This window comes from Microcebus murinus, chromosome 8 (assembly GCF_040939455.1).
Source record: "Microcebus murinus isolate Inina chromosome 8, M.murinus_Inina_mat1.0, whole genome shotgun sequence".
In the NCBI taxonomy this organism is placed as follows: domain Eukaryota; kingdom Metazoa; phylum Chordata; class Mammalia; order Primates; family Cheirogaleidae; genus Microcebus; species Microcebus murinus.
Window position 1 is genome coordinate 80,645,732 of NC_134111.1, and position 13,476 is coordinate 80,659,207.

At 36.2% G+C, this 13,476-nt stretch overlaps 1 protein-coding gene across 9 annotated transcripts in view; it reads left to right on the plus strand.

Annotated features, from left to right (window-relative positions):
• Positions 1-13,476, plus strand: part of PIKFYVE (phosphoinositide kinase, FYVE-type zinc finger containing) — an 83,507-nt gene that overhangs the window by 8,403 nt on the left and 61,628 nt on the right. For all 9 annotated transcript variants that reach the window (XM_012752097.3, XM_012752101.3, XM_012752099.3 and 6 more), the window contains 4 exons: positions 2,426-2,544; positions 3,563-3,734; positions 8,611-8,818; positions 10,676-10,765. In XM_012752097.3, the coding sequence (XP_012607551.2) occupies positions 2,426-2,544; positions 3,563-3,734; positions 8,611-8,818; positions 10,676-10,765 (589 nt within the window). The remainder of the gene's footprint in view (positions 1-2,425; positions 2,545-3,562; positions 3,735-8,610; positions 8,819-10,675; positions 10,766-13,476) is intronic.

Genomic DNA, 13,476 nt, shown 5'->3' on the forward strand with positions numbered 1-13,476 from the left:
CTCTTCACCAAAAAAACAAAACAAAACAAAAACAAACAAAAACCCTCTAGGTGGAGCTTGTAATACCTAGTTTGCTGTGGTTCCCACCATCTTCTTTTATCAAGTCTCCTTGATTCTTCGATTCTACCACAGAGGCTTTTGAGCTTCAGAAGCTTGGGACTGTTTGGCCAGTCAAGTTCCTTTCCTTAGTAAAAGGCTGTAATTCTACAACTTACTAGCTTTCTGACCTTAGGAAAGTTATTTAATTTTCTAATGTCTATTTTGTAAGAAAAGCAGTTACGATTATTTGCCTAAAGGCAAAGAGCTAGATCAGATTTTCTCTCAGGGTCTCTTTCATCTTCATCCAAGATCTGTGATTCTCTCGCCTCTAGGAAGGGACTTGCTTATCCTTTTTCAGTGGATGGTGCTATTAATATTCTCTTATAGTGGCTAAATGCAAAGGGCTTCACAGTTTATTGTGCATAGCCATTATGATCCTAATAGCTTAATCTGTCTCCTTTTTAAACTTATAAATCATGGAGAGTTGCTTTATGTTTTGAGATTCAAGAAAAATTTGTTCATTCTAATACTTATACATTAGTAACAACACATCTGAGGTATATGCTGAAACTAGGATATAATTATAGAAAGGTAAAAGTTTTCTAAAATAGGTGCATGTGAACTAAAATAAAATCTTAAGCTCCCCAGCTGACTGAAGGACCCCTTCTTGGCGAAAAGGACCCTATAAATACTGTAAAACTGAGTTGGTGGCCACGAGAAGGGAGGTCAGACCTGCCTAGTCCTGCCCTTCCCTTCTGGGAGATATCCTTTGCACCTTATTAACAGGCCTAAGGCTATGCAAGCTGAAGTTTAAACCACACCTGCAGGTTCTCAATTTACTTTAACAGATCTCTTGAGTCTATGTCTGGTGACTTGTCTCTGATTAACAGACTTTCTTATCTTAATTTAAAACATTCCAAACCTTTAGACAAAGCTTCATTTCCTTAACCAATTACAAATCAAAGAATCTTTAAAGGCATCTTGAAATCTGTAATCCCCCACTTAGAGATGGCCTGCCTTTTTGGGCCAAACCAATGTACGTCTTTCACGTATTGATTTGTGACTTTACATGTAATTTCTGTCTCCCTCAAATGTATAAAAACAAACTGTAAACCAACCACAGGGAGAGACTTGCTCAAGGTTTCTTGGGTGTGGCTCTCCAGGCCATGGTTGCACATAGTTGGCTAAGAATAAACCTATTTAAATTATTTTACAGAGTTTGAGTTCTTTTCCATTGACATGCAGTTTAGATGAATCTTTCATTAATTAAATTATCTTGGGAAGTTCTTTATAGATTTAGATTGAGATATCAACCTCTCATTTTTTTGTAGTCCTTTCTTTCCTACTCAACTAAAACAAAGACCTAAAACGAACCTAGCAAATAATGAGTTTGAGGAATATTCAGGGTAGGGTATTTTCCATCTTTCTTTGCCCATTTACTAAACCCGTTATTAGGTAAATGGGTTTAATCTAATAAGATTTTCATTCCTTTTGTCAAACCACCTTCACTTCATCCTTATGTTTTGTAACTGCTAGAGCCAGAATAGGTAGAAATTTCAGTTGTAATTTTGGTTTAAAATAAGGAAATAATAAGTGGAAACTTTGGTAGGCATACCCCATTCTGGCCACAAAGCTGGAATTTGAGCTTGTTTTATTATTGATAGAATTGGCTTCAGTATTGTTATTTAAAGTGTAAGAGATCTCTTTCAGTTTGGAGCTGCAGGGTTGGGTTAAGTGACAGAGGGGTAGGATTGGAGTTCTGTCAATTTTCTGACAGTTTTAATCTACATGGGCATTGGTCATATTTTACTATGGCAAATTTACCATCCTGGATGTTGTGAAGTCTGTCAAAATCTTTGGGGGCTAGGCTATTAAATTTCTTTCTGATCTGCTGCATGAGACTTTTGGATATATGGTCTTAAGACAGAACTGAACTGTTTGATCCTATTGCTTTCTTGTTTGACTTTAGAGACCAGGCTGAGTTAACCCCCTGGGATTGCCTTTTCTTCTGCTAAATTTCTAGCAGTTATTTATTTTAGATTGAGACCAAAGGGTGCAAGAAGTCATTAATGAATTCTGGGCCATGTAAGTGATGTTCCCATTTCAGACCTCAAAACCATCAATAGTCTCAGATAGTGCTTGTCTTAAGTGGCTCTTACTTGCTTGTGAAAATCTTTTTACATGATAAAAAGAAATACTTTCAATAGCCTCTTACTCTTAATAAAGACTAGTTTTAACTGTAATCCTTATCACTGGTTGGGAGAACATAAGTATTAATATATACTAACAATAAGAGGCCCTTGGCATCACATTTATACCTTTTTGTAGATAGATAGATAGATACTAGAGACTGTTAACTATGATTTTTTTTTTAAATCTGACTCAGACACAAGAAGGAAAGCAGAACCTACCTTTGGAGGTCATGACCCTCGTACAGCTGTTCAGCTGCGAAGCCTCAGTACAGTATTAAAACGACTCAAGGAAATCATGGAGGGGAAAAGTCAGGTACTGGAAGATTACTTATTAAGCACTTACAGGGATGCCATACTCACTGAAGATGGTGTAATGAATGCCACTTGAAAAACAGTTTAATAGTTTTTCTAGCTATAAACACTGTATTTTTACACATAAGTTCTTAATTTTAATGTGGTTTAATTTATCAGTTTTTCCTCCTTTATGCTTAGTGCCTTTTGTGTTCTGTTTAAGAAGTCAGGCCAGGGTCAGTAGATACTCTATATTTTCTACAAGAGATTTTGTTTTATTTGTGTGAAGTATAGAGGTCAAGCCATTGTTTTTAAAAAGATCATCCTTCATCAGTTGCATTGTAAATCTCATCATTAGTCCCATATATGTGTGAGGGTATGCCAGGGTTCTCTTTGGTGTTCTATAGCTTTATTTTTTTCTATCTTTGCACCAATACCCTGTCTACAATTGTAGCTTCAGAATAAATGCTGACGACTGGTGATGTAAGTCCTTCAATTTTGTTGTTCTTCAAGATTGTCTTGGTCATTTTGGCCTTTTGGGTTCCCCTGTGAATTTTTGTATTAGCTTGTCATTTTCTGTAAAAGAAAGCTAGGATCTTATTTGCCATTGCATTCTTTTTTTTTTTTTTTTTTTTATTTTTATTTTTTATTTTTTATTTTTTTTGAGACAGAGTCTCGCTTTGTTGTCCAGGCTAGAGTGAGTGCCGTGGCTTCAGCCTAGCTCACAGCAACCTCAAACTCCTGGGCTCGAGCGATCCTTCTGCCTCAGCCTCCCGAGTAGCTGGGACTACAGGCATGTGCCACCATGCCCGGCTAATTTTTTCTATATATATCAGTTGGCCAATTAATTTCTTTCTATTTATAGTAGAGACAGGGTCTTGCTCTTGCTCAGGCTGGTTTTGAACTCCTGACCTTGAGCAATCCGCCCGCCTCGGCCTCCTAAGAGCTAGGATTACAGGCGTGAGCCACCGCGCCCGGCCCCATTGCATTCTTAATAAATAGTATTTTCAAGGAACCTTCATTCATTTTTATTGTTTCAGGATAGTGACCTTAAACAATACTGGATGCCAGATAGCCAATGTAAAGAGTGCTATGACTGTAGTGAGAAATTTACAACCTTTAGGCGCAGACATCATTGCCGACTATGTGGGCAGATTTTCTGCAGTCGTTGCTGTAATCAAGAAATCCCTGGAAAATTTATGGGTTATACAGGTAAGTGTATTTTATTGACAGTTTTACAATTTTTAAAGGTCATAATTATAAATAGTCATAATATAGGACCAGTATTAAGCCAATTTGTGTTTTGGGCATTATGTGTAAGATACAGGGGCACAAAGGTGAGGGAGATACAGCTTTGCTTTTAAGAACTTTATAGTTGCTTAATAAAATAGCTGGGAATTTTCATAAATAACTAGAGTAAAAGTGTATGGTAGATGCTAGCAAGAAACTATAGGAGCACTAAAACTTATTAGATAAGATTATTAGCATAGAGTAGATTACTAATTTTATCACTATGAGAGTTTTCATTTTACAAAGTACAAAGCTTCCTTGCCTTGTATGAGACACTGTGCTTTGGCAAATTGTATCTTGCTTAAGTTCTTCCATAAGGAACATAGTCAAATTTTGGCAACACAGAAAAGTTATTTGTTGAGATAGAAAAAAACTGAACAATGGTTTGTGTATTTTTTTTTTTTTTTCTGGAGACACAGTCTCACTCTGTTGCTCCAACTGGAGTGCTATGGTGTCAGCCTAGCTCACAGCAACTTCAAACTCCTGGGCTCAAGCCATCCTACTGCCTCAGCCTCCCGAGTAGCTGAGACTGCTGGCATATGCCACTATGCCTGACTAATTTTTTCTATGTATTTTTAGTTGTCCAGATAATTTCTTTCTATTTTTAGTAAAGACGGGGTTTCACTTTTATTCAGACTAGTCTAGAATTGCTGACCTTGAGCGATCCTCCCACCTCGGCCTCCCAGAGTGGTTGGTGTGTGTATTTATACAGTGATTTGGGAGTGAAAGGTGGGCAGAAGTTATCCAATCCAGAGTTATACACTTTTAACATCTTTCATATTATTTTTGTTATTGTGCAGATCTTTCTCTTGGTCTTTATCACTTTCTTTTTTTTTCACCTAACGTACCTCAGAGTTCAGAATTCCATTATCTTTCACCCAGATTATGACTCTAGTTTTTAAAAAACTTTGTTTCCTATCTTTAATTCATTTTTCATACTCTAGTTAGTAATCTTTGTAAAATCTAATTTGATCATGTCAGGTTATTTCCCTATGTAATACCCTTTTAGAACTCCCATTACTCTTAGGATACAACTTGTCTTGTTAATATGAACGGTGTATTTGTTTCCTAGGGCTGCCATAACAAAGTACTATAGACTAAGTGGCTTAGAACAACAGAGATTTATTTCTTTGCAGTTCTGGAGGCCAGATCTATCATCACACAGGTCAGGGAACCAATGTAGGGATTCTGCCAGTTGTCTATTCCAAATATATATTCCAGAACTGTGGAAATAACCACAGAATAGGTTTGGAGACCCACTAAATCCACTGTGCAGTGGACCTGATCTAAAATTCCACTGACCACCAGACCTCCATAAGCCTCTACTCTGACTGGTGGACCACAGTGATGTTTTGGATCTCCTGGACTTAGTGTGTTTAGAGTCAATGTCTAATAATCCCTTAAAAGTTTGACCATTTCCTTCTTCTAAATGTATAGTAACCTCAGTAAAAGGCTATAAATCCCTTTGGGGAAGGCTGGTAGAAAGATTAACAGTATAAATTTCTGGCAGTGCAGTGGGGTTCTTTCTTAAGAGGACCCAGTCTACTTTTATTCAAGGAGTTCTGGGTCTGTAAAGGGCTCAAGTTGGGGAATTGATTTGAGGGGGATCATGTCTCTGATTTTAATGATTCAAGTTAGACTTCTGTTACTTGCTGTAGAATTCTTCCTCTTATACAAGTCAAGTAAGAATTTAGTTGACTGCCCATCTACTTCACTTCTAGGGACAGCATGATTAACTAGCTAATGCCATAGGTCTCTGAATCAGGCTATTCTGATTACTTCTTTGGCTCTGATGTCTGTTATGACTGTGCCCACCTTGTCTTTGGCAATTAAGTGCTGTTACCTGGGCCCTGCCACCCTGGTATCCACATATCCTCATTGCATTTAGGTTTCCTAATTCAGGAATCTCCATAGGTGACATTTTGTGTGCCATTATTGTCACATCTCACCGTGGACTGTCAGTGTTCCCTTTACTATTGGAAATAGAGTCTTTTTTTTTTTGAGATAGTCTCACTCTGTTTTCCCTGGCTAGAGTGCCGTGGCTTCAGCCTAGCTTACAGCAACCTCAAACTTCTGGGCTCAAGTGATCCTTCTGCCTCAGCCTCCCGAGTAGCTGGGACTACAGACACACACCACCATTCCCTGCTAATTTTTTCTGTATATTTTTAGTTGGCCAATTAATTTCTTTCTATTTTTAGTAGAGACGGGGTTTCAGTCTTGTTCAGGCTGGTTTCGAACTCCTGACTTTGAGCAATCTTCCCGCCTCGGCGTCCCAGAGTGCTAGGATTATAGGCGTGAGCCACTGTGCCGGCCAGAAATAGACTCTTTAGTGCCTTTAAATCTAATCATATTAGAAAAACCGATTACTGAAAACCAAGAATCAACTCAGAAAACTCATCTTTAAGATTCTTTTGCTCTAGAATCATTCTTGGTACCAAAATCTGTTTTAGAGTTCTCCAGAGAAATAGAACCAATAGGGTACCACCCTGTACAAACACAGGCACATATTTATATATAGAGAGAGGTTTATTTTAAGGAATTGGTACAAGTGATTGTGGGGGCTGGCGAGTCTGAAATTCTCAGGATAGGACAGCAGGCTGGAAACTCCTGTAGGATTTCTATCTTACAGTTTTGAGATAGAATTTCTTTTTCTTATGGAAACTATAGTCTTTGATCTTAAGACATTCAAATGATTGGATGAGATTCACCCACATTATGGGTGAGTAATCTGTTTTACTTAAAGTCAACTGACTGTGCAATGTTAATCACATTCCCCCCAAATACTTTCACAATAGCATCTAAGCTAGACCAAACAACTAGTTTAGTCAGGTTGACACATAAGATTAAGCATCCCAAATGGGCTAGTATATGCTGGGCACCACTGTACATTGTGACCCTGAATAAATAAATGTAAAATATCTAGAAAAATGTCTGGCACATAGAAAGGGATTGATGACTATTATTATTGTTGGTAATACTAATATATGTATCTGTCATGCAGCTTTTTAAATTTTTATGTGTCTGTTGCCTCCAGTGGACTACAAGTTCTTTGATGCCAGGGCTGTGTCATATCAACCTTTGTATTCACATCACATTATATAGGCATGCACTTAATAGGACCTTGCTAATGAAGGATCTTAATGAAATGAAAACTTTTCCGGTTATGTTTGGCTCTGTTTATTAATTTGATAATTTTTCTTCTAATAACTGACTCGTTAAGGGAGATTTTCTTTATAGTCTAAGAAACAAACCAGGCTTTGTTGGGGTTTATTGAAGGTCTTTCTGCAGGGAGTAATTTCACTTCCTCAGCAGAATTCTACTTTGGTTGGCTGGTGATAGGACATTCTAACACTTTCATTTATCCTAGACTGGAGTTTACTTTTCTTTCTTTTTTTTCTTTTTTTCTTTTTTGGTGGAGGGGTGCTGATTGAAGTGGTTATATTTTTCTTTAGATTTGAATGCATTTCATTTGTTAAATTGTGGTGTTGGAAATTAGTAAGGTAACAAGTGACACTTTATTTTGATTTTACTTGTATAATTTAATAAAATTGACTACTATGTAATAGTCTTAAAATGGCCGGGCGCAGTGGCTGACACCTGTAATCCTAGCACTCTGGGAGGCTGAGGTGGGAGGATTGCTCGAGGTCAGGAGTTTGAGACCAGCCTGAGCAAGAGCAAGACCGTGTCTCTACTAAAAATAGAAAGAAATTAGCTGGACAACTAAAAATATATAGAAAAAGTTAGCTGGGCATGGTGGTGCGTGCCTGTAGTCCCAGCTACTTGGGAGGCTGAGGCAGAAGGATCATTTGAGCCTGGGGGTTTGAGGTTGCTGTGAACTAGGCTAACACCATGGCACTGTAGCCTGGGCAACAGAGTGAGACTCTGTCTAAAAAAAAAATAGTCTTAAAATGAAAAAACTTAAAGGCCATTTATTATACTTGTTAGTAATTATGGTAAAAAAACCCACAATATAGTTAACTTTTAGAAGTCTTTTGTATAACTTCAGTTTTATAATATTAGTGGGAAAAATTTAGGGAAAATTGTTAAATAACATGCTATTAGTATGGTTTAATTATTGTACTTCCTTTTTTAGTACACTGAAATGTTATAGAATCACTCAAAACGTTACAGAAAAACAAGGTATAAATGAAAACTTATATTTGGGCAGGGCTCATCCTAACAGAACATATTTAGAAGTATTAAATAACTTTGCCCTCCTCAAAATATTTCATTTCTATCCTAATTTTCACCATAGGAATTTTTTTTATAGTTTTTACTTCCATATATTATATTGTATATAAGGCCAATTTCTATTAGCTTGTTCTTAAAATTGTGCCCCCCTTGTGGAGGCCACTCTTCAGGGCCTCACAAAAATTTTGCCTATGGAAAATATATTGTTTCCATTTGTGTTGGTTTGTTTATTCTATTAAAAAATGTTTTTCCTTGAAACTCCTTTTGGTGATAGATACCTTATTTCACTTTTGCAACCTTGAAAAATATGCTCTCTTACACAGAATCTTCTAGTATTATCGAGTCATATTTTCTTAATTTGTTAGAAATATTTGAGGTAATTTAGACACCTGCATGAATTTACTGTAGTGATGGTTCTTAAAATATATAACCGAGCTAACAAAATTATTTCTCTCCTTTAAAATGTCTTTTTTGGTAATCTTATAGACATTCATTTCCCTTTTATTATCAATAGGTTAACTATTAACCCAAGGATTTAAAGTGTTTTGTTAAGTAATCTATTACTGGTATCTTTTACTTAACTTTCTTTCTTTTTTTTTTCTTCTAGGCGACCTCCGAGCTTGCACATATTGTAGAAAAATAGCCTTAAGTTACGCTCATTCCACAGACAGTAATTCCATTGGGGAAGACTTGAATGCTCTTTCAGATTCTGCTTCCTCTGTGTCTATACTTGATCCGAGTGAGCCACGAACACCTGTAGGGAGTAGAAAAGCCAGCCGTAACATATTTTTAGAGGATGATTTGGCCTGGCAAAGGTATTGTTACTTAAATGTAATTTTATTTAAATCTGAGAAATACTGATAGTCTTCTGACCTCTGAGTGCTATTGGTTAACATTTACCTTCTTTGAGTTGTTTCCTGAAAATTCATTATTTTCTCCTTTTTCCTTGACTTGCTTCCAGAAGGATTATAGATGTTTATGGATAGTGATAATATTGACTAATTAGAATGTAAGCTCTATGAGAAAAGACTTTATACCTTTCTTTTCACTATTCTACCCCAGGTAGCAGGAACAGGGCATGGCATATGTGTGTGTGTGTGTGTGTGTGTGTGTGTGTGTGTGTGTATATAATCTTGTTATATTTGTGAGTTGGCAACAGAAGTCATTGAGACTTATAATTCCTAATGTAGCCTTCTTTGGGAAGGAGAATGCTTATAACATTTGTATTTGTAATATTTCAAAAAAAATTAGATTTTTTTCCTTCTGAAGGAACATTTCATGTTTTTCTGTATGTCTAAATATGCTGCCCTGCCTTGTAGTAGAGGGTGCTACTAATGCTTTTTTGGAAGTTACCTGGAGTTGTTTGAATCAGAATCTTAGGTTCATCTGTTTCTGATTTTTTTCTTTAGCTAAATTATTTTCTTAAGCATAATACTAAATCTGGCTATGTCAAAGAGCTTAGATTTTTAACTAACATCTCTCTAATAAGTTATTTTCTCAGTCACCCATTAAGGGAGTAAAGAATTAGCATATAATCAATCTAAACAGAAGTAAAAATTAATTAATTACAGCTACATTCAACATGTGTGAATCTCAGGGACATAATATGGAGCAGAAAAGAAAATCATCTAATCATATATCCAGTAAGGTTTAATTTATATAAAATTTAAAAAATTGTAAAACTAATGCACTGTCTAGGGATACAAACATGGTGAAACTAAAAGAAAAGGAAGACAATGATACATGTAAAATTTGTAACTGGATTTGTGGAGGGTTAGGAAGGAAATGAATGGTATTGGGTAGGGCACTTCACAGTCATTGGTAGTGTTCTTTTTCTTAAATTGCTTTAGGGGTACTTTTGGTGTTTATGGCATTGTGATTCTTTATATTTTACGTATATTTTGTAAATTTAAAAAATTGATTCTATATTTAATAAAACAATACAAAGTATAGGGATTCTTCAGTTCTTGCTTACTGTAGTTAGTAATTTTTTTTGGTTGTGCTTGGTCCGATTGTGGGAGCCCAGAATTGGCAAGTGTGATTTAACAAAACAAACCAGGTATGAAAACTTCCTGAGAGATGGTAGGGTAGATGTCAAAGGTAGAATAATAGTTAAAATTTAGGTTCTGTGCTAATTGTTTAATGTTCATTCTCTTTTAATCATCATATCTCTGTAGTAGGCACAGTTTTCTCCTTTTGACAGATATGGATGCTGAGGTTCAGAGAGATTAAGTAATGAACCCAAGGTCACACAGCTAGTAAGAGATAGAACCTGCACTTGGATCTAGCTTTGTCAGACTCTGTGGTGCTATTGCAGTGGGTTATGGGGACTGAGAATAAAATATTTGAACTCAGATTTCCCTCCAAAATCACTTCCATCTTGTATTTATGACGTGAAAAGGAGTTTTGTAAGTCACCCATTGAACCAGTTTTATTATTTGATTGGCATTCCCTATACTTAAGAATTTTCTTTATCATTCCTTTGGCATTTGTTATTCTGAAGATAGAAACCATGTGTTGTTTCCACCATAGTGAAAGGAAGAACAAAAATGACTCAGAATCTCATTATTACAGGGAAAAATATTTAATATGTTTTTTAATATTAAAGTACCTCATTGAAATTGCCTCTTACTGTCTTGAATGATCCCAGTATTTTCCCATTTTCTTTATAGCTTGATTCATCCAGATTCCTCAAATACTACTCTTTCAACAAGACTTGTATCTGTTCAAGAGGATGCTGGGAAATCTCCTGCTCGAAATAGGTAAACTGCCAAATGAAAACACTGTATTTTGTGTCTGATTTTTATTCCTTTTCATAGTAATGAGTAGAACAATTAGAGTTTAAAAAGGGTGAGATTAATTGTCATATTTTTTTTAGCTCTAAAAGCTGAATTAAACTATCCTTTCCTTTTTGCTAGTCAGCTTTCGCTATTATCAGTGTTTTTTTGAATATTCCCCATTGGTTTGAGAGCTTGAAACCTACAACATCCTCTGTCTTCTAGTTTAATAAGACCTGAACAATGTGAAGGAATGAGCTATGTGGACATTTTGTGGATTAGTGTACCAAGAAAACCAAAATAGCATAGCAAATTCCTGAGAGAGAACATACCTGGCAAGGAATAACAAGGAATTTTGTGTGGCTGGAGTAGAACAGTCTTAAAATTAATTTTTTTTTTTTTTTTTTTTTTTTTTGAGACAGAGTCTCCCTTTGTTGCCCAGGCTAGAGTGAGTGCCGTGGCGTCAGCCTAGCTCACAGCAACCTCAAACTCCTGGGCTTGAGTGATCCTTCTGCCTCAGCCTCCCGGGTAGCTGGGACTACAGGCATGCGCCACCATGCCCGGCTAATTTTTTTTTTTTATATATATATTAGTTGGCCAATTAATTTCTTTCTATTTATAGTAGAGACGGGGTCTCGCTCTTGCTCAGGCTGGTTTTGAACTCCTGACCTTGAGCAATCCGCCCGCCTCGGCCTCCCAAGAGCTAGGATTACAGGCGTGAGCCACAGCGCCCGGCCTTAAAATTAATTTTGAGGACTTTTCATTTACTCTGAGTGAGATGGGAAGCTATTGGAGAGTTTTGCTTTTTTGTAGTTAAATGTTTTTTTGGTTTTTTTTGTTTTGTTTTTTTTTTTTTTTTTTTTTTTGAGACAGAGTCTTATTCTGTTGCCCAGGCTAGAGTGAGTGCGTGGGTCAGCCTAGCTCCCAGCAACCTCAAACTCCTGGGCTCAAGCAATCCTGCTGCCTCAGCCTCCTGAGTAGCTGGGACTACAGGAATGCGCCACAATGCCTGGCTCATTTTTTCTATATATATTAGTTGGCCAATTAATTTCTTTCTATTTATAGTAGAGACGGGGTCTCGCTCTTGCTCAGGCTGGTTTTGAACTCCTGACCTTGAGCGATCCACCTGCCTCAGCCTCCCGGAGTGTTAGGATTACAGGCGTGAGCCACTGTGCCTGGCCTTGTAGTTAATTTTGAATTGTTTTGAAAAACTTTCAAACTTGCAAAAAGTTGTAAGAAAAAAATATATATATATTCTTCATTAAGATTTGCTAATTTTCATTTTGCTTTACTGTCACTTTTTATGTATTAATAATATACATTTTTTGAACCATTTTGAAAGTTGCAGACATCATTAATTTTTACAATTTTTTAGTTAATAAACTTTATTTTTTTTTTAGCAGTTTTAGGTTGACTGTGAACTTGAACAGAAAGTTTCAATATAGCCTCTGTCCCCACAAATGCACCAGAGTGTTAAATTTATTGCAATCAAGTGAACCTACATTAACACAGCATTATCATCCAAAGTCCATAGTTAACTTTAGGGTTCACTTTTGGTATTGTATGTTCTATGGGTTTGGGCAAATGTATAATGACATGTAAACACCATTATAGTATTATACAGAATAGTTTCTCTGCCCTAAAAATCTGCTATGCTATGCTCCTTTTATTCATCCCTTTCTCTCCCAAACTCATGGTAATTGCTGATTTTTTTACTGTCTCCATAGTTTTGTGTTTTTCAGAATGTCATATAGTTGCAATCATAAAATATGTAGACTTTTCAGATTGGAGCTAATTTCTTTTTAGTGCGGAATAATATCCCTTGTCTGGATATAACATAGTTTATTTACTTACTGAAGCAGCTTGGTTGCTTCCAAGTTTTAGCAATTGTGAGTAAGGCTGCTGTAAACATTTTTGGGTAGGTTTTTGTGTGGACATAGTTTCAAATTCATTTGGGTAAATACCAAGGAGCATGATTGCTAGATTGTATGATACGGGTATGTTTAATATTATAAGATACTGCTAAACTATCTCCAGAGTGGCTATAGCATTTTGTGTTCCCACCAGCAATGAATGAAAATTCCTATTGCTCTACATCCTTGCTGGCCTTTGGTATTGTTAGTTTTGGATTTTGGCCACTCTAATAGTTGTGTGGTGTTATCTCATGTGATTGACCTTTATATATTAATCTTGTGTGTCCTGCCACCGTGCTATAGTCACTTATACTAGGAGTTCTTTTGGACAGTTTTTTTGATTTTCTATATAGATAATTGTGTCATTTGTAAACAAGGTTTTATTTTTCCCTTCCTAATCTGTATACCTTTTATTTCCTTTTCATGTTTTATTGTATTAGCTACTTTAAGTATGATGTTGAAAAGGAGTGATGAGAGGGGACATCCTTGCCTTGTTCTGGATCTTAGTGGGAAAGCCGGTAGTTTCTTCATTAAATATGATGTTAACTGTATGTTTTTTTTATAGATCTTCTTTGTCAAGTTGGAGAAGTTTCTTCTATTCCTAGATTACTGAGCATTTTTGTAATGAAGAGGTGCTGGATTTTGTTAAATGCTTTTTCTATATCTATTAATATATGATCATGTGATTTTATTTAACCTGTTGATGTGGTGGGTTATGTTAATTTTCGAATGTTGAATCAGCTTTGCTTAACTGGGATAAATCCCACTTGGTTGTGGTGTATA